This window comes from Acomys russatus, chromosome 3 (assembly GCF_903995435.1).
Source record: "Acomys russatus chromosome 3, mAcoRus1.1, whole genome shotgun sequence".
Classification (NCBI taxonomy): Eukaryota; Metazoa; Chordata; class Mammalia; order Rodentia; family Muridae; genus Acomys; species Acomys russatus.
In genome coordinates, this window is record NC_067139.1 from 43,317,365 (window position 1) to 43,335,489 (window position 18,125).

An 18,125-nucleotide genomic window follows, 5' to 3' on the forward strand; every position below is an offset into this window, starting at 1 on the left:
CCAGCCTTTCCAGCTCTGTGTGCCCTGAGTGTTTACCACGCAGGGTCATTGGTAGATCCCCACTTCTGAACACAGTGCCTGCAGACTGTAAGCATTTAAAAGGGATTGTGGAGTGAATAAGCAAATGTCTCAAGTTTCCTGTGCTCCTAAAATAGCTGCTACCCTGCCGGGGAGGCAGCTTGGAACCTAAGCCTTCTTTCTCTTCGTGATAGAAATGTTTTCTCTAGGTTTTGGCATTCTGGTCTGGGGCAGAGTTCAAAAGTTCCCTTCCAGGTAGTTGATCTCTTCAGTGATGGTGGTTGTATCTGAGTGCCTCCCTTCCCAGCTTCTAGAGCATTCAGTCATTTCTGACACAGTCAGTATTTGGTGATATTTATTAAATGACAGAATGTGAAAGTTCTTTTGTTGTTATTGTTTTTCTCATAGAATTCATATTGTGGCTTGGAGAGATGACTCAGCAATTAAGAGCAGGGGCTGCTCTTCCAGAGGACCCAAGTTCAACTCCCAAGACCTGCAAGGCAGCTCACAAGTTTCTGTAACTCTAGTTCCAGGAAATCCAGTGCCCACTTCTGGCATCCATGGGCACTGTATGTATGCCCATAGTGCACAGATATGCATGCAGACAAGCACTCATACACATAGAATGAAGATAAATAATAGAAAAAGGATTCACGTTTTAAGTGAGGCATAGTAACACACACCTTTCCTCCCAGCACTCTGGAGGCAGAGCCAGGTGGATCTCCGTGAGTTTGAGGATAGCCCAGTCTATACAGTAAGTGCCAGGACCGCCAGGAATACATAGTGAGACCCTTATGAAAGTACACAATAACGAATGATACGTGTTCTTTTTAGAAAGATTTATGTATTTTTGTGTATTTGCACTTCTGTGGGCTTATGCGTACTACATGTGTGCCGGTGCCTGTGGAAGCCGGAAGAGGGAGTCAGGTCCCCTGGAACTACAGTTATATTGTAGGCAGTTGTAAACTACCCTGTGTGGGAGCTGGGAATCCAACCTGAGTCCTCGGCTTGAACAGTAGCCTCTCTTAATTGTTGAACCATCCCTCTAGCTCTGAGTCCTTGGTTTTGATCATGTTCCTTGGACTCTAGTGGACCCTGAATACAAAACCCAGTTCTATCCTCAGGTATAATAACACTTTCAAAAATTACTTCTATTGCTTATTATCTATTTAATGTGTGTGCTATATATGTGTGCTGTATGTGCATGCGTGTGTGCAAGTAGGGGTGTGTGTGTGTGTGTGTGTGTGTGTGTGTGTGTGTGTGTGTTGGGGGTACATGTACTTGCATGGAGTCCAGGAGGATGTCAGAGACCCTCCTTTACCGCTCTCTGCTGTATTCCCTTGAGTCAGGGTCTCTCAGTGTACATGGAGCTAGGCTGGTAACCAGCAGCACTGGCATTACAAGGACTAACTGTGCCTGGCAATTTTCCATTGGTGCTGTCTGAAAATCACTTTTAGATTGTGGGATAGTTCAGACTTAAAGAACTACTTTACTTGTTTTGGTTTACATAAAATTTCATTTACAGTGATTTGCGTGCATTTGTTATATTGGCAATCACCATAGGAACCTAAAGGTTTAAGAAAATCCTCTCACTCGCCAGAGAGGTGATACACTTGTACCACCGTGACTAGGATAAAGACATGATGGCAGTCGATGGCTGAGAGTGAGGTATCCCTTCTTCAACACCCACAGCGATGGGAGCTGAGAGGTCTGGAGAGGCCAGGGATGGCAGTAGTGTGTAGAAAACTGTCCACTAGTGTCCACCCAGCTTGTCCTAAAGGTCCTAGTGTGGAAAGAAGGTCACCCTTGGCTAGGATGCTGACTTACCAGGCAGCACTGGCTTACCTGGCAGACACATGTGCCCAGGCTGTGGTATAGACGTCTGGTCTGAGAAAGTCTGCTGCTGTCTGTGCTGGGCACTGGGCTGGCCCTGGTGTGACAAGGTACATGACAGACTGAGGGAGAGGCTTCTGCGGCGTGGGGCCTCGGGACACCTGAGCCTGAAGGTAGCTCTTCATCAGAAACCTGGGGGATGAAAGCAGAGACAGACGAGGCAGTGTGAGACTCTGTGGGACTCTCACCTCATCTGCTCTCACTCCCAGGGGCATGCATTTTCATGCTGTGTGCCACTAGGGAGAGCCAGGGCTCCAGGCCTCTGCCCAGACTCTTGTCCATTCCTCACTTCAACCGCCATTCCCCCATCTTCTGTAGAATCCTCAGTGAGATGTACCCAAAGGGCTAGTTTCTGTAACAGGTGATAGGGGCTGCAGAGCTGGGCCCGGCTCCCTTCGGTCCTAAACACACACCCCTGTGAGGCTGTGCAAACAGAATCTTCACCATCAGGAGCTTCTGATGTGGCACGTAGGATGTAAGTACAGTGTGGCCTTCTCAAACAGTCCTGAGGAAGAATGATGGCAACTCCAGCTGCTGCTGTGTGAAGTGACCCAGTGGTTTAGGCTCTGTGCTCCGACAACCCCGGGCTCTCATTGGCTCCTTTAAGACCACTGTGATGCTCTAGGATTCTCTTTGCCTCCCTGTGCCTCAGTTTCTCCATGATGATGGGAATGATACTACTTGTCTAACAGGCGGGTGTGTAGAACCGAAGGAGATACTTGTGAATTTCTCATCAGGTGCAGGGTACAGGCTGTCTAATGTACGTGATTATATTATTCCTATAACTTGAAAAAGAAAAGCCCAATAAACACTATATGTTGTACTTGCCAGTAAACTCCTTTCTCCTTGGGTATTGAGGTATCTGTTTTGTTTAGTCACCAGAGAATAAATGAGTCCGAGAGCATCAACCATCAGAGATAGCTGGCAAGAAACTGCCTATTTGGAGGAGGCCGGTATGGCTTCCTCCTGCCTCTCAGAGTGGAGCCCTTTTGTGTTTACTCTTGGCTGAGCCTGGAATACCTCAGAGAGCAAGGCAGGAAAGTGCCTGCTCTCAGGGAGATCCTGATTGAGCTAAGAAGTAGAGCTAAAAAACTAAGCAAAAAAGTTGTAGACAATTATGGACTGATAACTTCTAAAGGACGCATGTGGGTTTAGGTGGCAGGGGCCAAGGGCTCCATGGAATGCTGGGTGTGGCCAGCAGAGGCAGGAGGACCTGAGAAGATTGGATAAGGAGGCAGCATCTGGGCCAAAGTGACTTAAAGAGTGCAGCGTCTACAGTGACATTTTCCTTCAAGTACAGGAAAGCTGACGGATCATTTTAAGCAAGGCAAAGATGTGGTTTTTCTCTAATGCTTTGAAAAGAGCTCTCTGGTTGTCTATGGGGAAGTGGGGAACATGAAAGAAGCAAGAGTCCAGGAGGGAGCCTGATGCTGTTATTTGGGTAAGGCCTGGCTGGGAACAGCAGGAAACCTGGGGGACATGGCGGATTAGGGGCATCCTAGCATTTCAACAGCACGCAAATGGTACGTTTCCAAAGCTTACTTCCTCCATGGGCATCAGACAGAAGCCTTAATCTAAACGCAAGCTTAGAGGGTGGGGGAAAGCAAGGGTAGGGCAGAGGTCTGGAAAACTCTGGACTTTACCTGGCCACTTGCAGGTAGAGCACCGTGTTCTCACCCTCATAGGTGCAAGAAGCTGTTACTTCAGTGACCAATGTCGGCAGACCGCTCAGCTTTGAGTAGCCATGACCACCGCAGGCCCTGCGACATATCTCTGCTCCCTGGGTGCAGGAGTCTGAGAACATGGCCTTCATACCGGTGCTCAGTGCATGGAGCTGCAAGAATAAAGTAGCAGAAGGGTCCTGTGGTGCCATCCAGGCTTGCCACTTAGTACCTGCTGCATGCTGACCGTGGCTGTGAGGTTGGTGCCAGTCTTGGCTTGCTGCTTCGGTGGGTGGCGGGCAAAACTAATAGTCGAGAGGCTAAGGCTTGTACAAAGTCACACAGTTAGGTAGTGTGGCCATGGAGCTGTAGGAATGAAGGAAAATCTGTCCTAGCAGTGTCTTCAGGATCTTCAGAAGAGGGACCTTCCTGGATTGGGCCCACCATCTTATAAGAGTCATGGGAGCTTGCCAGCAGGCAGAAGTTTAGAAAGTGGCCAAAGAAGGCTTATGTTTACCATCTGCCAATCTCTCAGGCTGAAAGACAGTGCCATGGCCTGACTGTCTACCCACACTCATATGCTGAACTCTAAAGCCCACAGCAATGGAGTCAGAAGGCAGAATTTTGGCAAGGATTAGGTCATTGGGTGAAACTTTCACGAGGTGTGTTAGTGGCTGCCGTGGCTGGAATGTCTTCTCCAAAACTTGTGTTGAAATACAAACTGCACCATTTCTGCCATTGAAATCGTGTGTGTGTGTGTGTGTGTGTGTGTGTGTGTGTGTGTGTGTGTGTGCACGCACGTTCACGCACATGCCTGCACACAGACACCCACAGTGTGGACATCAGAGGACACTAGCAGGAGTAAATTTTCTGTATCTACTACGTGGGTTCTAGGGATTGAAGTCAGGTCATCAGGCTTGGCAGCAAGCACCTTTACCATCTGAGCCATGTTGCTGGCCCTATAGCTGCCATCTTAACTGTTTTAAGAGGTGATTGGGCCAGCTGTGGTGGTGCACGCCTTTACTCCTAGCACTCAGGAGGCAGAGGCAGGTGAATCTCTGTGAATTTAAGGCCAGCCTGGCCTACAAAGTGAGTTCAGGACAGCAAAGGCTACACAGAGAAACCTTGTCTCAAAAAAAAAAAAAAGGTGATTGATCCATGAGGGTCCCTGGGTCATGGATAGGTTAATGCTGTTGTGGGACTGAGTTCTGTATTGTGGAAGCTGCTTTGTTATAAACCCAAGTCCCCCCTTTCAGGGTCCTCCTACCTTTTCTCTTGTCATATGACGTCCTCTGCCATGTTACTACACAACAGGGAGGCCCTTACCAAACAGCAGCACCATGACAGGGGCTGGGTATCTCCAGAAGAGTGAGAAGTTAATTTCTGTTGTGTGTAAGCCACTGAGTTTATAGAGGTTCACTAGAGCACCTGAAAAGATTGGCAGAAGGTGCCAGACAGCAGCCCGGTTTAAGGTTTTGGTTCTTGAAAGTCCCTATCCATCCTTGGGAGGAAGGCCTTCTTTTCTCTTCTGCTTCAGTTTCCTTACTTGGAGACTGAGAACAGAAATGGTGTGTACTATGGGAAGGGTTAATAGAGCAATGCTTTAAAAGCACAGTGCCTCCAAGAAGAGACTTGATACCCTATGAGCACATACAGGGGGAGGAAGTGCCCCTCAGTCACAGTCATAGAGGAGGGGAGTAAGGAGAAAATGGGAGGGAGGGAGGAATGGGAGGATACAAGGGATAGGATAACCATTAAGATGTAATATGAATAAATTAATAAAAAAAAAAAAAACCCAAAAAGCAAACCAAGGTTTAATACTGTCGGATAAAGGCAAATTGCCACTGGTAATTAAAAGGTCTTGTTCTTGGAAAGAATTTTCTTGTATATTAAGTAAAGATGATTTAGAAACCTTACCAAATTAAAAACAAAATAAAACAAAAAACATTAAAAAAAAAAAAAAAAAGCACAGCGCCTACCCCGACTGAAGGTGTATGTGAGTCACTGCCTCACTGGAGACCTGAGAGTATTGGATCGATGTGCAGCTTGGACCACGATGCTCTCTCTGGGCCTGCTATGTTTTGGGATTTTTGAAAAGAGGCAGAGCATAGCAGAGCCTGTGAGGTGTGTATACTGTGGTAGAGGACTCTGGGAAGCCTTGGCTGTTGAACACATGGATGGTTCTGTTATGTTTGTGGCCAGCAGGAATAAATCAAGTTAGTTCTGGTCACATTGTGCTATCAAATGAGTTCAAATGACTTTGTGTGGAGCTGTTTTGGTTTCTGTCACACACAAGGGATTGTGGTTCTGTGTCCTCTACACTCACATTACCTCTAACGTTGCTGGAGCTCTCTAGGGGTCAGGTGTTTGTGGACTGCCATATTGTGGTTCTTTTACCCTGAGATGCCCTGGGACATTGGGAGGCTGGGGGGCCCATGGGAGGCAGGCTGTATCATTTCCCAACAACTGGAGCAGCACGCCAGCAGCAGCTCCCAGCAAATAGAATGTACCTCAGGCAGGGGGCTGAAGTCTCTCTCCAGAATGGCACTATAGGAACTGTGGAAGAATTCCAAGAGGCTGGTGGCCAGGAAATGGAAGGCGTAGCTCATGGCGAGCTGAGGAAGGAGCTTCTGCTGCTGTGTCTGGTAGTCCAGGATTTTTGCTTCTGGGTCACTGAGAGGGGGAAAAGAAGGAAAAGGTTTAGAAGTTTCCTCCAAGCCATCTTTCCATATTCCCGACACTGCCAAAGCCATAAAAAGGGACCATTGCAAGGCTGACACGAGGCAACCATGTTTTAAGCCTCATCTACCACCAGCATCCACACATTTTCCTGTATAAACATCCGTAGCATGTACGCCCCATTATCGTATTTGAAAATCTGAAAGGCTCTGAACTCCAAATCATCTGGACCCAAAGACCAAGTGAAGGGATGTGGACCTGTCCCACTGATGACCAGAATTCATGACCTTTCACTGCCTTCATGTGCTTGCTGTGTTGTAGGAAATGCATTGAGCTGAACAACCCTTAAGGTATGAACTTGGGCCCAAATGAACATAAAAAAGGATCAGTGTCTTCCATGTCCATTCACAGGTGTGTCCACAGGTGCTTGACCATGTCCAGCATGCAGAGGCCTGAGCAATGGGATTGGGAGAGTATGGGATTGAGTATGAGAAGTCTCTCAAAGCTGATGGGAGCTTGGAGTCTCTCTGGGCAACAGCTTCTCCTCCTCACACCGATGCACTTGTAGTCAGCTTTAGGACACCTCTACTGCCCAGATAGAGCAGCAATAGTGTCACCACCTTCTTCCGAGTTCCTAGTCCTCCAGGGAAGATGCCATGGGCCTGGGATTCAAAAGCCCAAGCCATGTACACTAAAGCTGTTTCTGGTTTCCAGAGGAAAGGCTTCTGAGATTCAAGCTTGGTAGCCTTGCCATATTTAACCCTTACCACCACCCTGAAACTCTGCCTGTTACCACTATTTTACAGACATAGAAGCTGAGGAAGAAACAAGCACCCAGGTCTGCCTGGCATCTAGTCGTCAGTGTGTTTAGGGCAGGCTGGTGCCCACGGCATGAAATGACACCAGGTCCCAGGGCTAGGTGTTCTCAGGCTCAATCCTGGTGACCTCGCTGTGCACAGGTAGGACACACACGGTGGGAGGGCCTCATCAAACCCAGGGCCAGTCAGCAGGCCTGGGGTGAAAGTTCTCTGCAGCAACACAAGCCATTAGGCTGTGAAATGTTCTGCCCCTGCATCCTGTTCTCACTGTAGTCTGCTGCATCTTAAGAGTGTGTGTCCATTTGGGACATATCGTAAAAGACTGTTGTTCCCATGAAATTTAAATTACCTAGTGTATATTCTCTGTGGAAACACACACACACACTCTCTCTCAGATGTCATATAGCAGCACTTGCCATGTTATGCCATGGAGTGGAGAAAATGGGAGCCAGATGTACAGACAGTGAAAAGAAAGGGTCTAGACTTAGCTTTCTCACAGCCAGGCCTCATGAAGTCTAAGGCAGTTAGCTTTTGCTACCCACAACCAGACACCAACCAACCGGCCTTGACAACCAACTGGCAGAGCCAAACTCACTAGCTAGTCACAGCCATGTAGGACAAAGTGGAACTCAGCAAGCAGCCTGAGTCACAGCAGATGGTACAGAGCGGAAGGCATGGTCACGCAGAGGCTGATGGGGCCAACACACGGGGTTAGGCCAGACAGTCTGACGGTGGAGTAGAGGGAACCAGAGACCCCGTCAGGACTGCGTGCACGTGTGTGTGTGTGTGTGTGCACATGCGCGTGAGTGCATGTGTGCATGCCTGCATGCGTATGTGTGCCCTGCTCCCCAACACCATGGTTCTGGCAGAAGTAGTGCCAGTGCAGACACTGTGGTACTGAATGTCAACCATGTCTGCCAGGGCCATCATTTGTGTGTTCCTTGCCTAGGCCGAAGACGGGACTGGTGGCGGATGACTGAGTAGCGCACAGCGATGACACAAGACTTCTGGAGGTTGGGTAGGATTCCTTTTAACAGCAGCCACACCCGTGTCACTAACATGGGAAGATAATTGATCTGTGCTGTCCCGAGCCTCCGGTAGGTACCATCTGGCAAGACCTGTATACGACAGAGATGGGTGCTGGGTTGGAGCCGAGGCTCCCCGGGTGTATGCCCATGAGCCTCCATCCCTGCAGGCATCCCACCTGCGCTCACCTGAAGCAGATGAGTGCTTCAGGAGCTGGTGCAGCTCGCCCGCTGACACATGAAGATGCTTTCATGAAGCACCCCAGAAATCCCTCCCTTTTACACCTAAAAAGGTTGGCTAACTGGGACTTCTGCCTCCATCTGGGGTCATGTCTGTTCTGTAACTGTAGGAAAGGGATGTGCTTCCCCTCAGCTCCTTCCCTTGCTCTGGATCCCATGTGCTAAGTATTTACACATGGGGAGCTTTAGCTTAACGTGGCAAGAGTTTCCCAACACCACTGTGCTCCTAAGCTCGGTTTGATCCTGATCTGTGGGATTCCTGAGCCTCTTTCGGGAGAAGTGAGTTTATGGTCCAAACACAGCTTTTCTGAGGCAGACTCAGAGCCCATCCCAGGCATCTAACCTCTCCAAAGCGACTGAGCATGTTCTCTCTGGGAACCCTCACGTGGTTCAATCTCAGGAAGCCGTTGTCTATGTGTTCCAAGCCCATCTTGGGCCCTATGTCCCCAACTGTGATTCCTAGAAGAGGGGTAGAGATAAGAATGCCAGTCAAAAGCTGGGCGTGGTGGCACACGCCTTTAATCTCAGCACTCGGGAGGCAGAGGCAGGCGGATCACTGTGAGTTTGAGGCTAGCCTGGTCTACAAAGTGAGTCCAGGACAACTGAGGCTACACAAAGAAACTGTCTCAAAAAAAAAAAAAAAAAAAAAAGAATGCCTGTCAATTAAGTGCATGCAATACGCCAGGCTCGCTCACTCATTCACATGCACGCATACCATGGTACGCAGGCAGCAGGTAAGCAAGCTGAAGGCAGATGCTGAGTCTTGTACCAAACAGTTAGATATTAGTTCTGTGACCTGGATCCCTTCTAGCCAGGGACAACATGCCCAAGAATCTTCTGTGCATCTCTTGGGGACCCAGGACTGGGTAGGTTGGTGGGACCACCTTGGCTAGGTTCTCAAGAAAGCAGCAGGGCTTACCAGGTAGTGGGGTGTGGTCGTGTAGGCTCCGGATAGGCACAATGAAGGCGTGCATGCCATGCTGGGTTCCTGAGCAGATCAACTGGGCTAGGACCACAGCGTGGGTGACAGACCGTCCCACTGAGGCAGAAAGGTGAGAGGCCCATCACAAGAAGCCTTATGTACCATGTCTTGCCCTCCCCCGCCCCCACCTGCTGAGCTTGGGGTCGCTGATAGACATCTTTGGGTTCTTGGAAAGTCACTGACAGGAGTTGTCAGGAAGAACCTAGCTAGAACAAGAGTAATGGTGACTTGGCAAAGGAGTTTGAAGTGAGCAAACTTTTTTTTTTTTTTTTTCAAGACAGGGTCTCTCTGTGTAGCCTTGGCTGTCCTGGACTCTCTTTGTAGACCAGGCTGGCCTCGAACTCACAAAGATCTACCTGCCTCTGCCTCCTGAGTGCTGAGTTTAAAGGTGTGTGCCACCACGCCTGGCCGCAAACTTTTAAAGATTTTCTGTACCCCAGCGCAACAGCTAATGGACCGCTCTTCTGTCAGCCCCGTTGTGAGCACAGCCATCCCACCAAACCCAGCTAGAGCCCTGCTCCTGGCTGAGGTTTCCTACTTCTTGCAGGGCAGGTAAGAGGAGTCTTATTTTCCAGATAGGGAAACTGAGGCTCAGAGTACAGAGTGACACACTGAAGGTTGCTGGCCTGGATGGGAAGAGCTGGAATTTAACCCCATCAGCCTGATATTAAAGTGGGTTTCTTTTCCCTGCAAATTTGATATTGACCAGTCATTCCCTTTTGTCCTCTTCTCCCTCTTCTTCCCATCTCCTCTTTCTTCTCTCCTCTTCCCAGCCTTACTTTCCCCCTTGCTCTGCTTTGATTGAATTCGCATAATATAGTCATTCAATTTCCACACCAGGGATTTTCACACTGGGTCTCCAAATGCTACAGTGGAGTCCTTAGAAATGACTTCTCAAAGGTGCCCTTGGCAGGACCCTGTCTTGGAGCTCAGAATGGATGGTGTGGCTGGCACCTGGTGTCCATGAGATTGGAGTTAGTCTGAATATGAAGTGGAAGGGGCAGGGGAGACGCTTGCCACCGACTAGTCACAGAGCATGTGCTCTGGCAGGTGGCAAACCTATCAGTAACTTTGGAGGTTAGAACGTATGATGTTGTACGGAGCCCCTGCAACAGGGTTAGGTGGTGAATGTATATGGTATATTGTGTGTGTGCACAAGTATGTCTGGGGGACAGCATATGTACTCTATACATGCCTGAGCGTCTGTGATGGGGCAGTGTGCATATTTTTGTGTACATGTTCCTGCACGAAGGCAGCGTGTATGTGTTGTGTACTTATGTGTGCCACTGTGTGTGTGTGTGTGTGGTGTGTGTGCACAGGTGTGTCTGTATGAGAGCAGTGTGTGTGTTGTGAACATACATGTCTGTTGGGGTAGTAAGTTTATGTTTACATCTATATGGTGTGTAGTTAAGAGTTTTGGTCCTTCAAAAAACCCAGTTATGGAGTCGGGCGTGGTGGCATGCTTTTAATCTCAGCACACAGAGGCAGGTGGATCTCTGTGAGTCTGAGGCCAGCCTGGTCTACAAAGTGGGTCCAGGACAACAGAAAAACCATGTCTTGAAAAACCAAAACCAAAAACAAAAAACCCAACCCCCCCCCCAAAAAAAAGGAAAGAAAGAAAGAAACAAACAAACAAACAAAACCCAGTTATATGAATATGTTTCTGTTTTAATCCCAGAGGTGGGATATGGGGCTGCTTCAGATTGTCCGCAGCTGCTAACTATGATTTGCCTCGTGCTGTAGGAGGGTGTGATTTTTGCCAGCTGTAGACAGTTTATGTTTGGAATTCTGGGGACTCTTGAGAGTATATAAACATGAGAGCCCTGAGAGGGCCTGTGGTAGCTGCTACTCCTTCTGCTGCTACTTTTGCTATTGCTAGGTTGCTCATTGGAGATTTTCTGACTACAGATATTGGACTTGCCCCAAGGAACTTGATGCCCCTAGTCAGCAGGAAGCACTCTAACGGCGTTTACATCCCCCTTCCCCTCGAATCTTTCTTGCCTACCTAGTGTTGGGAGGTTAGAAGGGACTGGGGTAGAGAAGGGTGGTAGATATAGGTACACAAATAAAGTAACCAAAAGACCAGGCTATAACAGTGTCTATGTATTGGCAGTGTGTACATGTACATGTTGTCAATGTTTGTGTGGTGGGGCAGTGTGTGTGTGTGTGTGTGTGTGTGTGTGTGTGTGTTATGTAATGTACCTGTGTGTCTATGTAAATAGCTTGTGTTGTGTATATCTGTGACTACGAGAGGCAGTATATATTTATGTTTGTCATATGCTTGCATATCTGTGGGGGTAGTGTTTATGTTGCATGCATGCACACGTGTGTTGTGTGGGGACAATGACCATGTGGTATGTTCTTGACCTTATTGCCTACAAGGTGAGTGCATTTCCTTAACAAAGCTCCCTTGGGACCTTCCAGTCACTTACTAAGGAAATTCTTCTTTTTGTTTTTTGAGACAGGGTTTCCCTGTGTAGCCTTAGTTTTCCTAGACTTGCTTTGTAGACTAGGCTGGCCTCAAACTCACAGAGATCCGCCTGCCTCTGCCTCTCCAAGTTCTCAGATTACAGGCGTGTGCCTCTGTGCCCAGCTATTAAGGAAACTAACATCGCACCGATTTCAGCTGATTTCAAGGTGAGGTGCCCAGAACAGGAAGTCAACCTGAAGTTTGGTAAGCATCACAGTCAGTGCTACTTAGCTCTAGCTTTATCTTCCTCACGGAGAGACAGGAAGTAGGAAGGAGGGTACTCACAGTCCCCAGGCCACCACTTGGTGGAAGTCATTGTCGGGCTGTGTATCACAAACTCCTGGGTGGCTGCATCATAGGTGGCTTCAGTCTCCAGGCCCTGCAGGTAGGTCCCTTGGGATCAAGGAGGAGAGTTAGACTGTTGGGCCAAGTGGGGGGTGGCTTCTAGGTGGGCCTGGGCTCAGTGTGGAATGAGGCCAGCTCCTGACTGTACTCACTCACTGGCCTTTCTCCCTTTTATCTGTGGGCTGTGGGAGGACATAGGGATGCACACTGATATTTCCAAATGGACCGACTTTGCCCCTCGGATGACTCATACAGTGGGATGAATACACATTAGAGAAAGGCAGTCCTCGAGACCCTTGGCTGCCATCTGCTGGGATGTTTTCAATTTAGCATGCCCATGTATGAGCTATGAACGGGCCTTCCAGAGTTTTGCCGTCTGAACCCTGCATGCAGCAGCTCTGGCTCACCATGTCCCAGCTCTGTCTGGGCATATGTTGTGATGATTTGGAAGTTTCTGCCAAGTGGGTCCCATTTAGCAATCTGCTCCTCCGAGCCCAAGCTTCTGAGAGCATTCATGGCAATACCGTGTAAGCCTAAGTTGATGTATCCAGAAAGGACTCTGTGGGGGTGAGATGAAATAGGTGAGCAGTCTGTGGGAGACAGGCCCATCAGCCTTCAGCTGGGGAGGGAGCAGGAGGGGGAGGGGGCAGGGGGTGCAGGAGGGAAGGGGCATCTGGCATCCTAGTGTTCCAGGAAGCCCTCCGTTGCTGAGGGGAGTGGCTCATGGGGCTGGGGGTGACAGGCAAGCCTCTCTGGTGGGGCTGCCCCTGAGGAGTACCTTGCAGCATAGCTCTGCTCAGGACCACCTTCTGACCAGCCCAGACGCCTGGCCAGCATCTCTAGGTGGACTCTCTTTCGAACTGCATCCTCGTATTTCTCATGCTGGGTCATGAAGTAAACGTTCCTCAAGTTGAACACTGGGTCATCTTGGATGATGCTTTCTGTGGCAGAGAGAACAGGGACCTTTGGTGGCTCGGATGGGTTCCTGACTACTTCGAAATGTCTCGTCCACTTGCCTCATGGAGTTGGAAAGGAAGAAGGGAGAAATGTGCTTTCTGCACTCCAGCAGAGCTATGCTCTGGTGGAGCCAGGACCAGTGTGTGGATCTTCTGCTGCCCGGGTGCATGGTGTCAAGGACCAGTCTGTTAGTTGAAAAAGGGAGTAGGGTTATAGATGGTAGAATGGGTGGCTCAGAATGCATAAAGCTCTGGGTTTAATTCACAACACTGGTTTCCCAGGTACGGTGACCTATACCTTCAATCCCAGCACTTGGGAGGTGGAGGCAGGAGGATAGGATGTTCTGTATCATCCTTGGCTACCTAGTAGTTTGAGGCCAGCCTGGGGTCCATGAGGCCCCGTCTCAAAACAGCAAGCGATGACAACAGAAAGGACCGTTAGTTAAAGGGAGAGTAGAGAATTAGTTAACAGACTGCTCAAGAAAAGGATGTAGGTTCAAAGCCAGCTCTTGGCTTCCTGCCTCTGCTTACCAACTCTCCTCCTCAGCGCAGTGTTTTGGACGCCTCCATCGAGGATGTTGGTGAGCAGCTCCACACTGAAGGGCGGTAAGTGCCGTTCACTGTCTATGTCAGGGTGCACTTGCCTGCTCCAGGTGTCCCCCAGCGATACTCGGTGCACTGGGCTCCCCATCTTGGATCTGCCTGGTGTCTCAGGAGGGACACTTCTGGCCTGGCTGCCTTGAGGGTCTGCTCTGAGCACAGGGAGGTGCCAAGAACCTGTGTGTAAAAGGTATTAACCCAGGGCAGTGTCAGCCAACGCGTTTCTATGTGAATGACACCACAGTCCCACCCTGTCTTCGTGGCTACTGCCTGTGGTCCACACATTGTTCGTGAGTGAAGGCAGTCAGTGTTGCTCTGTCTGCAGTCGCCAAGGTCGGGATGGTTTGACCACAAAGTTCCCGTTCCACCGTCTGTAGCTTGTGTCATAGCATGCCTGGGATAGTCTTCGTGAAAAGTCAGTGGGAGCCATGTGGAAGAGGACAAGAACCGTCCTAGAAAGGTTGAGTGAGTGACTACTACCAGAGGAGGCTGGAAGCTGGCTGCAGGCCGACACAAAGCACGTAACTTGTCCATACCGTACCTTACTAGGAGACTCGCTGCTGGAACCCTGTGGTCCCACTCGCCCCATTTAGCTCAATCTCCGTGATACCTAATGAGCACCGTGGAGTGGAGCCTGATGGCATAGGCCTGATGGCCCATCTATTGTGGAGGCAGAGGTAGGAAGGTCCTAAGACCTCAAAATAGTGATCGCATGCTGGAGGAGTGCTTGCCTAGCACACACAGGCCCTGGGTTCCACTCCCATACTGTAGAAGAAAGAGGATGGAGGGAGGAGGAGGAAGAAGAGGAACCCCGTAAAAAGAAGAAAGCCACCGGGTGTGGTGGCACACGCCTTTAATCCCAGCACTTGGGAGGCAGAGGCAGGTGGATCTCTGTGAGTTCGAGGCCAGCCTGGTCTACAAAGAGAGTTCTAGGACAGCCAGGCCTATTTCACAGAGAAACCCTTGGGAAACAACAACAACAACAACAAAACAAAATAAAACAAAACAAAAAACCAAAAATGAAGAAGGTAGTGGTGGTGGTGGAAGAGGAGGAAGAGGAGGAGGAGGAGGAGGAAGAGGAACAGGAAGGGGAGGACAAGGTTTGCTCTCTTCTTGTCAAATGCCGCTCTGGATCCCCTGTGTTCTCCATAGTCAAGGTGGGCCCTGCCTCCTCCACACCAAGACATCCCATCCCCCACAGTGAATCAACCACTAGACTCACCCATTCGCCTTCTTTGAGCCCCATAACCCCACCTATTCCTTGCCATCTCCTTGGCCACCACTCAGCCACCTTCACCTCTCACCGGGCCTCAGTGTCTCTGGTCACTTTTCCTTTTCCTGCCTGACTGTCAATGGATCCTCAGGGCCCAGAAGGGAGTCAGTTTGTGGAAAGGAATCTTGGCATGACTATAGGCTTCTCATCAGCTCGCCTGCCTCCTCACCTTAGTCCAACGCCCCTCTCCTCCTGACTTTTACCCTTCTTGTTTTTTCTGGTCGAAGTTCAGCTCCCCAATGTTCCTAGTGAGCTCCAGTCTCGAGGAACCTACAGACAGCAGCATTCTGGTGAGACTGGGAGGGGCATTGTGTCTCCTTGGTCCCAGAGCCTGGCTGTCATCCTTCCCTGCTGTCTGTCACCTGCTCTCCTTTCCTTTCATCGCATGAACCTGACAGTCATTTCATAGAGATGACAGGACTGGGGTTAAGGGGTACCCTTGTCACGCCACAGCCACAAGCAGGCTTCTGAAAGTGGGGCTGTGGGGTACTGACAAGGGACCTAGCATGTTACAGGGAGTCCTTTGCCTGCCTTCCTTGTGAGGCTGCCTAGCTGCCTCCTCCTCTTGCCTCCTCTCTATCAGATGCCCTCACCTCCTGGCTGTTTCCCAGCCCTCAGGCCTCCTCCCACGGCCAGCCTTTGCTAGGACTTGGTCCCTGCCTGCACACCCTTTCCTTAAATGTCACCAGGGCTTCTACTGTCTCACTTTAGTGTCAGCTGTCAGTGAGGCTCCCCTGCACCTCCTTTAACACCCCAAGCTCCCTGCCTAGGTAGGCGATCCCCTCTTTCTGTCTTACCTTTCTAACAGGCAGGACAAGTCATTTATTACATGTCTGTTACTGCAGTGACCAGCTTCTCCCACCAAAGCCATGTAAATCAGAGCGAAAGGAAGAAGGCCCTGCTCAGAGCCATTAGGGATGCCTGGGCTCTTTACTGACTGTACTTTTGGTAGGGCCTGTCAGTTCTCTGGCTGGCCTGGAACTAAGCCCTTGACTCACCTCTGTCCTGGAGCAGCTCTGTAGGCCTGGGCTGGCTGCTTCCTTGTAGGCCCTAGTCTTCAGGCTGTTGGCCCCGCCCCTTTCTCCTCCCTGCGTGTGCTGTGACAAGTGCTGGGTGCTCTGGTAGGATTCAGCCTCCAGTCTCAGAGCTAGAGATCCCTCTGAGAGGCTAGGACGGAAAGCTGCGTGTCCTGGTGGTGTTTCCACAGTGAAATCCTGGACCTGTCCTGCCTGCAGAGAGCCAAGTTAGTCACATCACTGGGAGCTGCCAGCTCTGTGGCTGAGGGTTCCTGCAGTATGTTATATAGGGTTCTGAGGGGAACCAGGTCTCCATGAGTAAGACTGAGAGCTTTTTTTATGTCTACCTACCCTTTTCATGCTGTGAGTGAAGAACCATGTACCCAGGTTGTGAAATAAACAAACCAACAGCCTGAGACCTTTGAACCAGGCCTCAGGTCACAAAGATGAAATCTTATACCATTTGTACAATATTGAGAAAGAAGTCACAGGCCTCCGATCGAACTTCTGAAGCTTCATGACCTTGGTGTCTTCCACTCCCCGTGTGTGGTCATATGTGTGCATGTTCATACACACAATGTGTATACGTGTGTGGGTGTGTGCATGCACGCACCAGTAAGAGCACACTAAGAGACCTCACAGATCCCCTGTGATCGCTAAGGTAGTGGCCACTTTGCTCTGCAGAAAGAAGCAGTCCCCTGTGACCCATGGTCACCTAACCTGTCATACTGGGGCCATGTGGCTGGACCCCTGGCTGTCCCTCATGGCTGTTGGTGGTAGCAACCCATGGATGATAGTTTTAGGTTAAGTAGTTTTAGCCAGGGCTAGTGGGGATGGCTCAACATGGTGAAGGTGCTTGCTGCACAAGGCTGAAGGCCTGAGTTTGATCCGTGTGTCCCACGTGCATGGAGAGAATTGACTGGAAAGTTGTGCTGTAACATCCACAAGTACACCATGGCACAAGCTAACTGATGCCCTCCCCCCTCTCTGTGTTACACACACACACACACACACACACACACACACAGCAGATGGTTATCTGGCCTCTGCAAGCATTTGTGCCAACCTGTGGGAGCTGGTTCTTTTCCTCTCCCCTGAGTCCTGGGGATTGAACTCAGGCTGTCAGGCGTGGCTACCAGTACTTTCCCACCACGCTGATTTCCATAGCGGCATTCCCACTGGCAATAGATGAGGGTCCCCTCACCTCCACATCCTGAACGTCACTGGCTGTCACTTATTTTACTGATCTTGACCGTTTTGATTGGTTTAAGATGAAATCTCAAAGCAGTTTTGATTTGCCTTTCCCTGATGACTAAGGATATTGAACATTTCTCTAAATGTTTCTCAGCCATTTGAGTTTCCTCTTTTGAGAATTCTCTCTTCTCTGTGCTCCATTTCTTTCTTTCTTTCTTTCTTTCTTTCTTTCTTTCTTTCTTTCTTTCTTTCTTTCTTTTGAGACAAGGTTTCTCTGTGTAGCCTTGGCTGTCCTGGACTAGCTTTGTAGATCAGACTGGCCTTGAACTCACAGCGATCCACCTGCCTCTGCCTCCCAAGTGCTGGGACTGTGCTTCATTTTTTTTTTTTTTTTTTTTTAGCAGTATTTTGGTTTGGTTTTTTTTTTTTTTTTTTTTTTTTGATGTCCAGTTTTTAAAGTTCTTTATATAATTTGGCTTTTAGCCCTCTATTGTATATGTAGTTGGTAAAACTAATTTCCCATTCTGTAGCTTTGTCAGAATGATGGCATCCTTTGCCATACAGAAGCTCTGCAGTTTCCTGGGGTACCCTTTGTTTTGCTGTTCTTAGTGTCTGTGCTATTGGTGTTCTGTTCTATTTTGATTTTTGGAGGGTTCGATTTTAGCTCACAGTTGGAGGGGATACAGTTCACAGCGGCAGGAGCTTAAGGCAGCTGGTTCACGTATCCATAATTAGGAAGCAGGGAAGGACAAAGCTTGTGCCCAGCTGCCTTCCTCCCTTTTCTGCAGCCCAGGACCCACAGCCCAGGGTGATGCTTCCACTGTTGTTCAGGGTGGGTTTCCCACCGTAACTCGGCTCTCAAGCTGACCCTTCACTGGAGCATCCAGAGGCTAACCTAGTCTAGATAATCTCTCACTCACAGGGCATTCTAGATGTTGCAAAGTTAAACAATTAA

General features: G+C 49.5%; 1 protein-coding gene across 1 annotated transcript in view; it reads right to left on the reverse strand.

The window, feature by feature from the left end:
• Positions 1-16,115, reverse strand: part of Acox2 (acyl-CoA oxidase 2) — a 34,356-nt gene extending 18,241 nt beyond the window's left edge. Inside the window, exons 1-11 of the mRNA XM_051139669.1 lie at positions 15,959-16,115; positions 13,619-13,864; positions 12,910-13,072; positions 12,539-12,690; positions 12,072-12,179; positions 9,254-9,373; positions 8,678-8,793; positions 8,015-8,187; positions 6,083-6,245; positions 3,555-3,745; positions 1,864-2,043 (exon numbers count right to left, since the gene is read on the reverse strand). Of these exons, the coding sequence (XP_050995626.1) occupies positions 1,864-2,043; positions 3,555-3,745; positions 6,083-6,245; positions 8,015-8,187; positions 8,678-8,793; positions 9,254-9,373; positions 12,072-12,179; positions 12,539-12,690; positions 12,910-13,072; positions 13,619-13,778 (1,526 nt within the window). The 5' untranslated portion in view covers positions 13,779-13,864; positions 15,959-16,115. The remainder of the gene's footprint in view (positions 1-1,863; positions 2,044-3,554; positions 3,746-6,082; positions 6,246-8,014; positions 8,188-8,677; positions 8,794-9,253; positions 9,374-12,071; positions 12,180-12,538; positions 12,691-12,909; positions 13,073-13,618; positions 13,865-15,958) is intronic.
• Positions 16,116-18,125: the final 2,010 nt, after the last annotated feature.